The sequence below is a fragment of the Pseudorca crassidens genome, chromosome 3, assembly GCF_039906515.1.
Source record: "Pseudorca crassidens isolate mPseCra1 chromosome 3, mPseCra1.hap1, whole genome shotgun sequence".
NCBI lineage: Eukaryota > Metazoa > Chordata > Mammalia > Artiodactyla > Delphinidae > Pseudorca > Pseudorca crassidens.
Genome location: NC_090298.1, coordinates 123,924,843 through 123,942,324, shown reverse-complemented (window position 1 = coordinate 123,942,324; position 17,482 = coordinate 123,924,843). Strand labels below are relative to the sequence as shown.

The window sequence follows — 17,482 nt, the reverse complement described above, 5'->3', positions numbered from 1 at the left end:
TGGCTCTGCAAATACAAGTTCGAAATATTTCGAACTTGCACCTATGGCACCTATGGCAGGAATTTCTTTGGCAAATCTCTAATTTGCCTCTGTATGGTGGACTGGAAGCATCCTTAAGGTACTACATGCCCCCTTTTCCACCACTTTGGATCTTGGTCACTATTTCTGGAGTGCCAGTAAAATCCTGCTACAGAATTAGTACCTTTACCTTATAGACAGGGAAATTAAGCCTTGGAGAATTTAAATGACTTTTCCATGGAAATCCCATTTTCTCCATCCATGCCATTCACATTCTAAAGGCCATGTCCTTAGGCAGCACGTGGTAACATGTGCTCTGTGCCATTTTCTGGCTTTTATTGGAATAGCATATTATGTCCTAAACTTCTACCCAAGCAAAAACCCAGACACATGGACTTAAAGAGGAACAGAGCTAGGAGACTTGACTGGCATAGCCCAGGGAAATACCTTTTCAGAGATACTCTGAGACCAAACAGGAAATCTGTGTGGCAAAATTCCCAAGGAATCCTCAGGTCAGGGCCTTGGGGTAGAGACCATCTGCCATTAAATACAATTGTTGTGACATAAAAGTAAGTCACTGTAAAACATAGATAGACCGGCTTTTAAAATAGTATCTTATGCTACTGACAAGGGCTTAATTTCCAAAATATACATACAGCTCATACAACTCAACAACAAAAAAACAAAGCGACCCAATCAAAAAAACGGGCAGAAGACCTAAATAGACATTTCTCCTTTCTCCAAAGAAGACATACAGATGGCCAATAGGCACATGAAAAGATGCTCATCATCGCTAATTATTAGAGAAATGAAAATCAAAACTACAATGAGGTGTCACCTCACACCAGTAAGAATGGCCATCATTAAAAAGTCTACAAATAACAAATGCTGGAAAGGGTGTGGAGAAAAAGGACTCCTCTTACACTATTAGTGGGAATTTAAATTGGTACAACCACTAGGGTTGTATGAAAGTTCCTCAAAAAAATAAAAATAGAGTTGCTGTATGATCCAGCAAATTCAAAAATATAAATGCATCCCTATGTTCATAGCAGTACTATTTACAATAGCCAAGACATGGAAGCAACCTAAATGTCCATTGTCAAATGAATGGATAAAGAAGATGTAGTGTGTATATATATATATATATATATATATATATATATACACACACACACACACACACACAATGGAATATTACTCAGCCATCAAAGAAGAATGAAATAATGCCATTTGCAGCAACATGGATGGACCTAGAGATTATCATACTGAGCAAAGTAAGTCAGAAAGAGAAAGACAAATACCATATGGTACCACTTATACTTGGAATCTAAACATATCTATGAAACAAAAACGGACTCACAGATATAGAGAACAGACTTGTGTTTGCCAAGGGGGAGGGGTTTAAGGGAGGAAATGAATGTGAGTTTGGGATTATCAGAGGCAAACTATTATATACAGGATGGATAAACAACAAAGTCCTACTGTATAGCACAGTGAACAGTATTTAATATCTGTGACAAACCATAATGGAAAAGAATATGAAAAAGAATATATATATGTATATATATATATATATATATATATATCTGAGTCACTTTGCTGTACAGAAGAAATTAGCACAACATTGTAAATCAACTATACTTCAATAAAATTTTTTAAAATACAATAAAATGAAAATTATATTTTAATTGAGCTTCTCAAGGCATTGGCTTAGAAGGTCCCAGAGAAGAAGGCAATAATGATAACAGCTAATATTTCAGGCCACTTATATGAGACAAGAACTGTTAATTGCTTTACATGCCTTACGTTGCAGTAACCCTTGAAATAGATACTTCTGTTCTCTCATTTTAAATTAAAGAAATTAAGCTTAGAGATTTTCTTTATATAACATGCACAAGATCATGCAGTTCCAAGAGGTGGTAAAAAATAAAAGATGGTTTTTTCTTCTAAAAAAAGAGTTTGTGCTTTTATTCTGTTTCAGCTATTGACAGAAGTGATGATTAAAGAATTTCTCCGTCTGTTTTACAGAGTAACCGAAAACACGGATAAGACCGCAGAAAAGCAGATACTTCTAAACCTTCAAAGATGGCAGAAATGTTTACAGCAGTGAAAGGGAGATCAAAAGCTTAGAACTATAATGTAGCCAGGACTACAACTGTGTATTTTAAAGCCATTATTCAAGGTTTCTTACTTGACAGTTCCTACATGACCCTGTTGAAAATCTACAATATATGCTGCATTTAATGAAACATGTATAGGTCAAACCAGAAGGAAAGAACTATAAACATAGATTGCGAGAAGAAAACAATTCAGCAATGGAAACAGTTTCAGCAGATCGAGCAAAGATGTGTCTTGGGCATGGAACCAAAGTTACAAAGAAACATTCTACCCCTGCTGTGCAGGGGATGTCATTTTAATGTAACACTACACCCCATGGAATCACTAGTCCTGAAATAAACATCATTTTAAAAAATCAAACAAAAAAATAAGGGTGGGTGGGGATTGAAGCACGAGGAATACCCATGAGGAGCTATTTACAATAAAATATTTCATTTGAAAAGTCTGGTTTCTTACTACAGGGATTTGCTTTTCTGTCTTTATTATTGTTTAAAACTCAGGAACTGAGACATCTGCAATTTGAGTGAGAAGAAAAGCAGTGTCTGGTTTGTTTTTCTGCAAACGGTGGAGCTTGTGGAATGCATTCCACACATGACAGATGAGAAGTGGATCACAGTGACCCCGACTAAACTGGCAACCAAAGTGAAAGACCCAGGCGAATGCAACATACGAAATAACAACAGATGTTGATGCTTCCTTGGCCTTCTGTCACATCTGTGGTCCTCCACGAGCAACAAACTGATCTCATTCATATTGAAAATTAAGAAGATGATGCTCTAAATCACAAGCTCCCTGACTTAGTTCTGTTTAGAATGTCAACGACTATAGGGCCAGAGGCACCTCTGAATACTTCCATTTCCAAAATACTGGTCTTCAAATGGCTGCTTAAAATTGCCTGCAAATAACATGTTATGTGATTTGATACAAATAGAGGCGATAAGTAAACTTCTACCAACAGTTGAATTTACCACAGAGATGTGACTATTAAATGAAATTATGATTATTTTTAGAAGTATCCTGATATGCTTAGAGCATTCTGACCTCTTGTCATTTAGACTGATAACGTTTTTCTTTTTCCCCAGAGATCTGACAGCAACAAGGTAGCTCTACTTTTTTATATAAAAGTAACATTGTGTTACTGATAAGGTCATTTTCTACCAGAGACAATTAGAAGACTGGTACTTTCCTAGGTTATGTAATACTGAGTCTTGGATTCAGCTCTGAGAGCAAATAAATGTTCCTGAAAAACTAATTTTAGCCTCATTTACTGTAGATAACAAAACAGCCTCAATTTTTCAAATTGTCAGCGTTTTATTTACAGGGCTAGCATTCCCATGCATTAAGAATGTGTGTAGGGAACCAGAAACTCTTTCTGTGAAATGCTACACAAATTCTTCCATACATGGGTTCAGTATCTTATTCTTCAGTTTTAGCACTGGCATTTTCAAAGCCAGAACAATAACTGAAGAATGTACAAGAAAAGCTACAATGCGGGAATCCCACTTTTTGTTCTTATATTTACTGCTGACCCAGGTATCTTTGGCCCAGTCACTGAACCTCTCTGTGCCTCAGCTTCCTCGTCTGCAAAATGAGGTTAAAATGCTTTTTCATAAAGGTTTTTTGTTTGTTTGTTTTTTCTTTTTTGTTTTTTGAGGTTTTTTTGCAATTCTGGAACAAGAGGTGCTTAAAGTAGCACAAAGTGCTTTGTAATTATAATGACTGCTATATTTGACTTTCTTGTGTTGTTGAGAAAGAGTCCCCTGTGTAATAAAATAGTGCTTCAGTTTGGTTCAATCTAAGCACGGTAGCACTGAAGCTTTCCCATCAATTACTAGCAATAAAGATTGAGCGATCCAGAACCAGGATCCCTAATCACCTATAGTAAATAGATCATTCTCATGCTATTGAACAAGTTAGAAGAATGTGTAATTTCAATGATAAGCATTTTCTAGCTCTCCTTACTGTATATGCATGCCATAATACAAAACTCCACTTTTATCATAGGAGAGCCAGCCATGAAATTAAGATTTGAAGTGAACTGAGAATATCACATAATTAGTCTAATTATCCCTTTCATTTGGAGGGGGAGGTCTTGTGAGATGTCCTACTGGGAATATACAATATAACTATCCTTCTGCTGGATTCTTTGTTCAACTGGGTAGGTTCCATATTAAGTATGAATAGTACATGCATTGTGCAGGCAATATGAAAAAGGGTGCTACTACAGTTTGTGACCCAACACTTTCAAATCTCAGTCAGAACATATGGAAGAGGATAAATTACTCTCCCATGTCTTAGACGACTTTTCCATTGGCCATTCCAGTGTGCATCTGAGCAAATTCATACCCCATCTGCTCCACCAAACCTACTTTCTTCCTCTTCATCTTGCTTTCCCCACCAAGAAACTTGTAGGCTAAATTTTATATCCAAGCACTGACTGGGGTTTGAACAATCAGAAATATTTATTAAAATAATGTAGTTTAATCATGTACCTTATCTGCTATAAATCTGATTGTATCACATACACACAAAATCATACAAGAGCGATGCCCATGAGAATGGCCATCTAAGCAGCTTTAGATGTGTTTACGGAAAATGCAAAAAAAAAAAAAAGGAGGGGGATTTAGCTTAAGATCCAAAAGAATAGCAAATTTCTCTAAGATTTTAAGGTAAAAGGTGGTATTTTTACCGTACCTTACTCATGATCCTCAAAATTAACATATCTTGGGGTAGGGCTAACTATTTTGATAGGCACATTCTCTGTTATCCATTTCCACAATTATAAAAAGCATCAGCAAAATTTTACATGTGTGTTCCAGTCACTCATGGGTCCACAGAAATGGATCATATCTAAATGAATGCTTCCCTTGCATACTATGTTCAGCAAGCGTAAAAAGAGTGTCTCAATAATGGAGAGGTTTATTGTGACTCCACTTCTTACAGAGATCAAATGATCCCCACTTGGGTCTTTAATATCTGCTTTAATTTCTACATCTTAACTATCCTGACATATTTGGCCAGTGGGTTAGCAGAAATCAGAACAGCATTCTTCAGAGTTCATTTTACTTAATTTTTCTTAACAAAGTCTTCATCTCTTGGAAAATAAACTTAACTGAAGATATTAAAAAGATAGTTTGAGATAAAACGAAAGTCCCAATTTAACATGGCTATTGAGGACAGGAAAAGTTTCATGAGAAAGGAAAAAGAAATAGAAGACTGTATTTGACTATAAAACTAGAAAGCATCTATTACTAAATTGTCTAACTTTTTTTAATGGCCACCCAAGTTTTGTTTTAGGTAACACTAGAATTTGCTAAAAATAACTATCAAATCCCTTTTAACTTACATCATATAAATGAAATTTTTGCCAATAGCAAGGTTTTTAGGGGTGGAAGAATAAATTTTGCTTTGATTTTTTTTCCCATTTGTTAAAAAAACTGCTCACGTAGGTGGCATGGTTCTTCTAAAGGACAGAGATGATGTAGAAGGCTCATGGGTCATCACTGGAGTAGAATGAGGACATACGTTTTCCACTAGTAATAGAAGAAATAAAGTTTTGCCAAACAAATTTTTGCTACAATATTTGAACTTACTGTTGTGGTTTTCCATATAAAATAAATCTCTGGCAAATTTATTCCTTTTTGCCTATTTATTGTCAACTTTTTCTGTAAACCCATTGTATAATTCATGTGTTCAATGTCTTTGATGTAATTCGTAAGTTCATTGTTTTAAAATGAAGGATGTCTTTTTAACCTGCCTAGGTTTTCATGGAAACTGTAAAAATAGTATTCATCTGTTTTGTGTTGATGCTAAGTAACTGGATCATATGTGTTATATTACATCAAAATAGATGGGCAGCATAGACATTTTATTTTTAAAATATTTAATTGCATTTTTGATCTGTCAAAGAATGGTACAGTATATATATGTATACATATATACATGAATGTGTATGTATATATCTGCTATATTGAAAAAGTTTGATATAACTTGAGAGATAGTCATCAAAGCAAATCTTAGATGACTGTTTATGTCATGAGTTAATGCTTCCAGGGTGGACCCAAGCCTCTCCTTAAGTGGACTTCTACTTTCTAAAGGGAAAAGAGTAGGTCAAAAGGTCTTGAGGGCCAAAAGCTTCCATTCTGTTCAACTGCCTTGTCATTTCTATATAATATATTGTCCTGAGACTGAACCTCAGGCATTGTGGCAGGAGGATTCAGACATAACAGAAGTTGGAGTTGATCCTCTGTGATCCCATTTCAGTACCAGGCAGAGCAGATTCACATTCCTTTGCTGCCTTTAGTTTGGCAGTTTAGTTCTTTCTAAATAAATCTTCTATCGTTAAGAGTACAAGACCAATGTTTAATCATAATCACTAAAGATATACTTCAAGGGGCAATGTGGCAAAAATAAAAGGACTATAATTTGCTATATTCAACCTAGTATATGAAACTCAGAGGTACAGGTGGTTGATTGGGTGAAGTTCCCTGTTTTTATCTTTGTGTTTGTGCATTGAGGTCTTTGAACCCATGCTTATATTTCCATCCTTGTGATATCAAAGTTCTGTAGGATGGGAGTGCTGTAGATAAACAACTTGGAGTCCAACTTTGCCTACAGTCAAGCCTCTACAAACTTCCTATAGTGTGGATGATGCAGTTTCCCAAAAGCAGCTCCCCAGCATCCCTTGATAACAGCAGTCACTTATATTTGATGGATAAGTCACAAAATGTGCCTATTTCCCCCCATTAACCATAATAACTTCCCACAATGAGGCAGATCAAAATCCAAACACTTTTCTAAATATGTGATGTAGATATATACACATATACATTCTGTATATAGTATGATGGTTGTGAGCGCTTACTACATGTGTACTTCTGTCCTAGGACTGAGGAACTGGCAAGGGGTTTTCTGATGCTGCTGGGTAACTCATGTTTTTGTTTAGCATCTGGTATCTGTGCTCTACCCCTGCTTGCCTGTCTCTTCTCTCTTTCCTCTACCTTCTGTCCATTACTGCTATTCCCTGGTTTTGACTGAGGCAAAGAACTACTCATTGGTTTTCCAATTACCCAAGCCCATAAACTAGCCTTCTGGTGACGCCAGTGGTTTTTCTGGAAAGAGCAACAGAGTCCAGCACAATCTACAGTATTAATATTAGCCCAAAGTCACATATTTTTATCATCTAAAAATCTCATTCCGTAAAGGGTTTATGCCTGCTTGAACCTCCACGATACAGTTCTGCGGGGACTCAAGTACAAAGCCCGTGCATGGGAATACGTAATTCCCCAGATGTCTACTGTTTTAATGCAGCCAGGGGGTCAATTTCTCAGAGTTCTCATTCAATCAACTGCTTCAGTTGGGGTTCTTTCTCTCCATCTCATTAGCATGACTCCATATATTGCTTCAGTGCTTGTTTATCAATGGAAGAAAAATATAAATTCACTGAGTTTCACCAGAATGATCCTCTGAAGTACACCAAACATGTACATGTACTGTATGTTATTACCGTAGAGATTGGAATCAACTTACTGTATGTAAAGTTTTATGAATGGTTATTTTATAATTTATGTATTTAATACAGGAATCAATGAGCTCTGGTGTTTTAGTTTATATAAAAATAAAACAAACTGCATTTTTAAAAACTTTATCTTGCATTGTCCATAGGTTTTTGTTTTGTTTTAACTCTTAATCTACTTTAGAAAAGCAGGGTGAGGGAAATCAGGGTTATCCGTATAATGTTGGGGAACAAACTCTACATCAAAGATGGTAAATAGGTTTCTTCTCATCTATCCACTCTGAATTTTTTATTGTACCTGCCAGGGGCACTATGGTGAGGAGTCCAAGGCACAATTTTCACTCATGAGGAGGGAACTATGGTCATTAGCACGCCTGCTCTGAATATAGTTTGGGGAAGAATCTTGCCAGCTATTTGCCATTCTTATTCTAGCTATTCCTTTATCCACCTACCTTTTTTCTCTACCTTGTAGACCCACTAGATGTAACAAGTTAACAAGCGTCTGTTACATGACCATCAGTATGTGTCCATCCCAATGGCCTGGTATGAATGGGTCGACCCTCAAAGAGCTTACAGTTTATGTGGGAAACGACCCATGTGTACGTGAAACAAATAAAGAACCAATATGGCACAATGTGAGGCATAATTTTATAGGTCACTATTGAGAACAATTAAAAATAATATTAGTCTTTGGGGGTGGGCTTGAAAAATCCATGCTAAGAATGGTTCTTAAGTTGCAACCTCTTACCTTTAGCAAAAAGTGTCACTCATCAAGTTAAAGTTCTGTTACCCGTTTATAGGAACCATCTCCTGTGTCACGTCAGATCCCTAAAACAGAGAATAAGACATAACCCCAGCCCTCAAGACATCATGACTACGTTATCTGATGAAGACTTACAATTGCCTGAGTCTCTATGAGAAAGGTACCAAGCATATCAGCATGCCATGAAATAGGCAGTTATTGTTATGGATTCTGTCTAATGTTATAAATGAAAAGTTTTGATGAACTCCAGTTCTGGTATATAACTCAAATATGCTAATCGTGTCAACAGCTCAACTGACTTCTTCTAGCTCCAAAACAAAGTACCCTGGTGTCTTTTGGAGATATTAATGGGGGCATACTTCCTACCATAGCAAGTAATACATATGTACCAATATTAATGGAACACACTTCCTACCATAGTGCCAGTGGGACAGGTAAACATCCACTAGGTTCATACAAAGCCCACACAAAGGGACTCCTCCTATGGGCTCATGATACAGCTGTGCCTCTGACCTACAGGTGAGCAGCTTTCATAGGGGTGCAGATGTGTAGTCAAGTGCTTACCTACCCCATGGGTAAAGTATGTGTCCAGTGGCTGATAAAGAATGCTTACTTTATTTAAGCTACTTTGTATTTACATACGAAATGTCAGAGTGAATGATGAAGGCTTTTTTTGCTCACTGAAAATGCTCCAAATAAAAATGTGTTTAACAAATACATTTTTGCATGCAGCTGCACTTATAAATGTGAAAACATTGGTTTTGATCAATAGGCTCTATAACAAAGAGGCATTGGGAATCTGTGCCTGTATTCCTGTAAAAATATTGAGAACAAGGGCCACTACATCTATATCACCTTCATGAAGCTCCATATGACACTCTTTTTTAGAATTTAGAAGGAGAAGGAGAAAACAAAACAACAGCCACTTCAAGAACTAGATTCTTCTTCCTTTGTAATAAGAAATAAATAATTTATTATGTAAATTATTTTGCCCTGACTGCCTAGAAATGCATGAATAAATCTAAAATTTAATTATGGAATCTTGTCAATTATTTCTATTTTCTTTTTACTTTATTGATTTCACTCTTTTGCCTTTAATTTACTTTAGTTTTGCCTTTAATTTACATCACCTCAGATGTATTTTTGTACAGCCACAGGGTATAAATTCAATATTTTTTAAGTGCACATTAAATATTCTTAGAGCTACTATAGGAAAGTATCAATATGTAGAAAAATATTCAAAATATGGAAGTAAAGCAAAATGATGAATATTTGTCTTTCTAATTTCATTTCAGAGTGGTTTCTAATATGTCAATTGAAAAGTCTTTTGACTCTGGGGAAATGCAGCAATTGATGAGAACCCCGTTGTTTTACAGCCCTGTAAAGCTAGAAGCTAACTTGCAGAAAGTTGATAAGGTGAGACTTTTTTTTTTTTCTGCAGGATAAAAAAAAGAAAAACTCAAAGATGAGGCGTTTGTCCTATATGCAAATTAACCACTTTGGTTTCTAGCATACTGCCTTCTTTCACCGTACTTTGCCTCATTCTTCAAATCTTTCTTGAATCAGGTCAGTTATTCTACTGGTTTCTTTATTTAATGGAGTACATAAAACTTGGACACATGCTCATTAATTTTTATGAGAATGACATTTTTAACAATTTGAAAAGAGTGCTTTTTCAAGAGGCATTCTAAGGGATATAAGACAAGATATGTTCCTTGCTCTCAATGAACTTCTGGTAAGACAAAGCACTTAAGTCCCCAAAACAATGAAATAGAAATCAATACAGGAGCGTTAAAAGCCACCATCTGCTAAGTATCCTGAGTTAATCTTTGAATCCAGACCTGTTCCCTCTCCTAGTTCCCCCAAGTCGGTGAGAGCTGTTAGACAGAATTAGGATAGATTCATGGGCTCAGTTCTCTCCTGCTTTTCCCTCACCCTCCACATCCAGTCCTTCACAAGTTCTACTGATCTTACTTCTCCCACCTGTCTTCTATTCTCCATCACTTCTATTAAGAGCTTCTCGCCTGAACCCTTGCAGCAGCTTCTTAGTTAAATTAACTGCTTCCACTTGTGTCCTCTTTATTTTTACCCTACGTGTTGTTTCCAGCTTGATTTAATGTGCAAATCATAGCAGCTTGTTCTCATCTTTAAAATTACTCCTTGCTTTCCCATGCCTACCTGGGGTTGACTCTCAAACGCTTATGGAACTAAACATGGGATTTGGGGCTGGGGTAAGACACTGCAGCCAACACAAGCCTGTTATTTTGTCTAACCTAGCTATAGGAAATAAGGCTCAGACTCTCAGCGTGGCCATTTATGTCCTGGATACCTCTTCTAAAACTTGAATATTCAGCTTAGCCATCGTCTTCCTCAAGAGTTGGACACAATATCCTTTGTTCTCCCAAAGCATTCTCTGTGTACTCATCTTGTCATTTACCAGGTAATTAAAATTATTTTTTCTGTTCATCCCCACTTGTACCCCCAATTAAATCTGAGTTATTTGAGAGCAGAGAATATGCGTTTTTCAGTTTTCAATCTTCAGCAACTAATACATTTCCTAATACGTAGCACAGTCTCTGTGGAGGGAGTCCTTTTTCCATGTTTTTATTGAAGTAGACTTGATTTACAATATGTTTCAGGTGTTCAACAGAGCTATTCAATATTTTTATAGATCATACTCCATTTAAAGTTATTAGAAAATATTGGCTATATTCCCTGTGCTGTACTTACATCCTTGTATCTTATTTATTTTATACCTAGTAATTTGTACCTCTAATCCCTTTCCCCTTTCTTGCCCCTCACCCATCCCTCTCCCCTCTTCTCACCACTAGCTTGTTCTCCATATCTGTGAAGCTGTTTCTGTTTTGTTATATTCATTTGTTTATTTTTTAGAGAAGTATCACTTCTCATTTGGATGATAAAAAAGGCTCCATGAATGTGGAAATAGGTAAACTGGGTCATTGTTTGGAAATTTATCTTATTGTTGTTTCTGGGGTTTTGTTGGTTGGTTTTGTTATTATATAAGGGTTTTGCTATTTCTTCCTGTTGTTACCTTATTTTATATTTTGAACAATAATTTTGGTCCATAGACCAAAAGCTCTTCAGAAAACAGGCAAAAAGACTAACACATTCCCTACTCGCTTCCCTTATCCTTCCGGTTGAAGTTCTCTATTCCCCTGTATTCTACCCTCTGACCACAGGAGGGGAGCATTTGTCTAGAAGTCCAGGAAAAAGTGTCAGCTCAAAGAAAATCCGAAGTTGATTTTATGGGGCATTTTGTGTCTCTTGATTTTGTGTTTCTCTTCCGCACGTCCATATGAAAGCAATAATCTAAATATAAACACTGTCTTGTCCACTTTTCTGGCATGGTTTTTCACCATCTTGGTTTTTTCAGTCTCTCCTTACTTCAGGGAAGCTGGGTTGTTGTCTTTACCCAGGCTGCAAATTCATTTGCAAACACAAAGGCTCAGGGAAACTTAAGAGACCAATTATAGCCTCAAAATATTCCAGACTCACTAAGATGCCAGACAAAAAGGGTCAAGGCAGTCCATCAGATTCACTCCCTAATTCTCCCCCTCCAAAGCAAGTCCTTCCCAGAGAACAGACAAGGGAAGGTATGTTATTGTGTCTAGAGTTTCTCTGTGTGAATGTACTTGAATTCTTTTAAATGGCAGTGTTATGTTTTAAATATCTTTGCCAAAACATATTATGTTTCCTAAAGGAATTTTTAAAGAAAAAATAGTGATTCATCCTTAAAAAATATTTACCTCCCAAGAAGCACAAGAATGAAAAAAAAGCAATAATTTCTGATTGTTTGTACAAAACATTGACTAGATAAGCTTTTATTCTATTAGTCTGCCATTCTTAACCGTAAATGACATTTTATATATCACTCTGTAATTGACAAAGGATCCCTGCTTCTTAGTGCTGGCATCTCTCAGCAGCCCAGGGGCTGCTGTGGGAAAGATCACACAAGCCAGGTACTTCCATTTTATTTTAATTACTGATGGACATAAAGCAGAATCCCAATTATGTTGGTCTTTTCTCTTTCTGGCCTATTTTTCTTTCTACTCTGTTATGAGAGGGAATATGTGTTTGGAAGACAGACTGGGTCCCAGCCCTAGCTTTGCCACTAGGTGTGTGTCACTGAGTTACTGAAACATTTGAAGCCTTCCTTTCCTTTTTTGTAAAATGGGATAACTAAGATAATTTCCCTTGTTAGGCTGTTGTGAGAGTTAAATGAGATATGTAGCAGGGTTAGTACCAAAAGTTTTAATGTGTGGCTGAGATATAAGGACTCGATCAACAGTAGGCTTCATAAGTCACATTTTAATTATTTGTAAAGTCTTCAGTTCACTTATAAGTATAAAAGGATATAGTATAGAAGATCAATATAAAACCATAAACTATGAAAGAATAGTATATGCATCCTACCCCAGACATTCCTGCCTTCACAATCCTTCCTGACTCCTGGCACTGTCTAACAAAGCCAAGCAATGTGTATTCTGCCAGAGCATTGCAATATTACGTGAATAGGCAGGCATTTATGTAGCGGACTAAGCAAAAACCTTACTCCTCAGGCTAGGGTTAATAGGCAGCAGAGGAGGAGCAAACAAGGGGCGGCGCAAACAAATCCTGGGCAAAATGCCAACATCAGGCATTACCGGGAAGCCTATGCAATAACCCTTGCAGTACCCCCTTGGCACCACAGGGGTCGCTATAAGGAACCGCTGTGGTCTGGGGTACCTCTGACTCAGACTACTGACAGTGAAGTTTTCATTTGAGCATTAACTATTTAATTTTTCATTTGTGTACATCACAACGAGAGTCATTTTTTTAAGACCCAGAAGAGACAAACATTTACTCATTCGTTGATTCCTTCATTTATTTCTTCAGTTTTCAACAAATTTTTATTGAACAGCTACCATGTCTCACTCATGCCTGTGTATGAAGGAGAATTACTGGTGTGTAAGTGACTTGCCTTTTGGCAGAACTAATGAAGAGCAGAGCCAAAATGTGGGTCAGATGATCCAACTCCAAGTTTAGTCAACTTTCCACTTAATTCATGTAATTAATGCATTGTATAATACATTATATAATCCTATATATTATGATACATAATTATATTAATATAATTATCAATATAGCTAACATATAATTAATTATATATTAAGTGAATAACAACATAACAATTGCTGAGCCCCTACCAAGTGTCAGAATTTTTTAATACATTTTTTTCATAGGCTGTATGGCTTCCAGAGTGGTCTTTTGAATCCCAGTCCTGTTCCCCATTTGCTCTATGACCTTAATCAAGTTAATGAATGTCTCCGAGGCTCAATTTTCCCATCCATAAAATGGAACTAATATAACGCACCTGGCGGGGTTATGGTAAGGATTAAATTTAAATAAAGTAAAATGAAACAGTATAAAAACAGACATAAAATGCATGGCACAGGGTAGGGTTCCAGTTCTTACCATTTGTGTTTTAAACAACTTTGCATTTACTAATGAGGAAACCAACACATAAAAGTTTGGTAACTTGCCCAAGTTTATTCAGCTAGCAAGTGGCCGAGCTAGGATTTGAACTCAGCTCTCACTTGAAAGCTTGTACTCTTCCGCTCTACTGTGCTGCCAGTGTGCTTTTTTGTCTCCAGTTAGTGGGTCATTGAGGTGAGAGAACATTTAATACTTCCCCACAACGCCTGGGGAAGTATACATTATAATAGTCAACACAAGTCTGTTAAGTCAGCAACATACTTAGACAAGGGGAGAAGACAGAATAGCAAAGTTTTGTTTTTGTTTCTACTCTTTTTCTGTCTACAAGTAATGTACTAAGGGTACCAGGAAACACAGCACACCTGTTGACTAACGATGAAAGGGTACGGCCTTCACTATATGAAAGCTTATGAATCCACTGTGATCTGCAAAGAATCCCTTTGCCTTTTGACCCCTTTTCAACTGGAAAGCAAGGTTCTCTTCCCATTTCCCATCCTTTGCCTCAACAGAAGGGACCACTGACTTCCCGCAGCCTACAGAGAAAAAGATGGGACCGGGGGAGCCAAGGCAGGGCTGACCCTGAGTGTGGATGACTCAACACTGCCTGCTTGATGGGAATGGAGAGGGCACTCAAGACCCCATTGCTCCTTCTACTGCCTCTCTCTCTCACACACCCAAACATTCTCTTGGAGTTAAAAACGAATACATATTCCAGACAGTCCCTGGGCAAAATGAAAGTGAGTTACCAAGAAAGGCCGTAATGAAGGTATTAGAATCCATTAACAGAAAATTCTTTTTTTTTTTTTTTTTTTAGACTATCTAGCTGCCTAGTCTACAGCCCTGAGGAAAAAAGCATCATGAATGATAAGGAAACATCCTGCTGGGGAATAAGGTTTTACCGAGACCGAGTTGAGGAGACGTATATGGGGAAATTGGATCAGCCGAGACAGGCTGTCAGTGGCCAGGCAAACAGCGATGTGCTGGTCAGCGGCTCAAGCAAGAGAGGGTGAGCCTTGGTTTATACGCTTGGCAGATTTCTCTGAGGTAAATGCTTCCACCATGGCTGAGTTCAAGCTACCAATGACAAAATTCCTGAATATTTAACAACTGGCCTTCAGGACTGTTATAAGCTCAAGCACATCCTGACCAGTCATTTTGAAAGGATGAGGTAACTTCCTGCCAATTGGTTACCATATGAACAATAATGTGCCTTTTTAAAGTAGGTATGTGTTTATCCCTTTAAAGTGTAGTGTGCTCTACACCCCACCCTACCACTATAATAGCAGTGCTCACTGAGGGGTAAATAGAGTTAAGATGGGGTGTCACCACAAATCAGTGCATGTCAAAACTGGTGAAATCGGAATCAAGTCTGTAGTTTGTATTGTTCCAAAGTCAATTTCCTGGCTTTGCCATTGTACTATAGTCATAAGTTGTTGCCATAGGGGGAAGCTACATGGGACTCCTATTTTCCTAACTTTGTGTTTACAATTATTTTAAAATAAAAAGTTAGGGGGAAAACCCTCACAAAATATAGGAAAATATAAAGGTGACAGTAAAATTTCCCCCGAAATTATTACCATACAGAATTAATCATCAGCATCGTTAGGTGACCATCATCTTAGACATTTTTCTTTGTAAATATTCAGGTGGAAGGAGAGGGGTTAAGGCTACTTTTAGGGAAATGGAGTTCTATAGTAGATCCTATTTTTAAATACAAAATAATTTAACTGTATTTGAATGTAACAAAAGAACCTGATATTAAATTGTAAGAATCAGTGAATTTCAAATACATTTGCTGTGACCATGCGTGCATGCACGCGCGCGCGCGCGCGCACACACACACACACACACACACACACACACACACACACACACAATGGAGTATCAGGTTTCTTAAGTGACCAGACAAAAGCCTGTGGGACCATTTCTTTGGCCCTAAAATTAAGGCTCTGAAAATTATAAGTTGAGTTCATCTATTTCCTGTTACCAAAGATCATACCACTAAGAAAGAAAGCCTTGAGAGAGCCAGCCCACTAAGGTTTCAGAAAAGAATGCAAAAACAATGAGCATTAACATTTCAAAACATCTTACAGCCTTGAACCACAACTGTGCATTCTGAATTTGACTCCCTGCTTTGTTTCATAGCTAAAGCTTTTGACCTTACTGTCCTCTTTTATATCTCTTAAGGCCACTGATACAGTAGTACAATATTAATGAAAAATAACAAAAAAAATTTATTATTGATATTTTGTCAAAGAATTCACTGGTGTGTACTTCAATGAAATAATAAAAGCCATCTTACAGATACAGCAAACTTTACAGTTTTTAAAGCTCTGTACAGTTTTTACCTCCTTTGAATGTCATAGCAACTCTGTGCAAGAGTCCAGGCTGGTATTTTATCCCCATTTTACAAGTGGTGACAGTGAGGCTCACGGCAGGTGAGCAACTTGCCTACGTTATAGGGAGTAGGTAGAAGGGGCCATGGGGTTTTACAGATTCCTGGACTTTTTCCCTTTCTATCACATGTTAATAGAAGCTTAGTATCATGTTAGGACCCTTAAAACCCCCAAATAGTAAATGTAATTTAATACAGCTTGTAATACACTCAGGACATTAAAGCATACAAGAAAATTGAAATCTTCTCTACTCCCCTAAAGAAAAATATGTCAAACCTACTAAGAGGTTAGTAGGATTTTTTAAAATCATATTAGCGGATTATCCCATCTTACAAAGCAGGATCCAAGGGAATAGAACACAGGACAGATAAGGTTTTATTGTGGATAGAGAAAATAATAAGGGATAATATTTTTAATATGCCATGGCAGTGCTACATATTTATCTGTATTACCTCGTGCTCAAACAATCCACTGATGTAGACATAATTGTTATCCCAAATTTGCAAAAGAAGAAACTGAAGTTTGAAGAGATGAAACAGGTAGGAAGCAACAAAGGATCTGGGATTGGATCCCATGTTTATCTGATGCAAAATCTTGCATTTTTAGCCAGAGTGAGGCCATACTATACTATGGAGACTAGAGGGAGGCCAAACAATCAAAACCCAAGACTAATTAAAGGTACAGCTGAAACAACTGAAAAAGTAAAGTTGATCTTTGGGATTGTCATGTATTCTTGGCCCCCTTCTCCCCATAGTTATCCAAAGCCACTGGGTATTTCCTCTCATCCAGATCTAACGTTACTCTCTAAAAAGTATCTGGATCTCATTTAACATAAGGGACAAGTGACTCTTCACAGTTTTAAAATCCTTGCTCCTGAAGCTTTAGATCAAGCATTAATTAATCCTTTGGAAGCTAAATTGCTTAGTTCTCAGGAACTGGAGTTTGAGGATAGAAAAAAAAAAAATTCTCAAAAGTGTGACATGTAGTCAGTTGATTAGTTGATTCTGATTAAAATGTCAAGACAGGGAATTCCCTGGTGGTCCAGTGGTTAGGACTCTGTGCTTTCAGTGCCAAGGGCCCTGATTTGATCCCTGGTCAGGGAACTAAGATCCCACAAGCAGCAGGGCCAAAAAAAAAAAAAAAAAAAAAGAAAGAAAGAAAAAAGAATGCCAAGAC

The 17,482-nt window shown here is 37.1% G+C and overlaps 1 protein-coding gene across 5 annotated transcripts in view; it reads left to right on the top strand.

The window, feature by feature from the left end:
* Nucleotides 1-7,783, top strand: part of JAKMIP2 (janus kinase and microtubule interacting protein 2) — a 172,873-nt gene extending 165,090 nt beyond the window's left edge. For all 5 annotated transcript variants that reach the window (XM_067732177.1, XM_067732180.1, XM_067732179.1 and 2 more), the window contains one exon: nucleotides 2,047-7,783. Coding sequence is in view for 1 of the 5 variants with exons in the window: in XM_067732179.1 (XP_067588280.1) it covers nucleotides 2,047-2,067 (21 nt within the window). In the remaining 4 variants the exon portion in view is untranslated. The remainder of the gene's footprint in view (nucleotides 1-2,046) is intronic.
* Nucleotides 7,784-17,482: the final 9,699 nt, after the last annotated feature.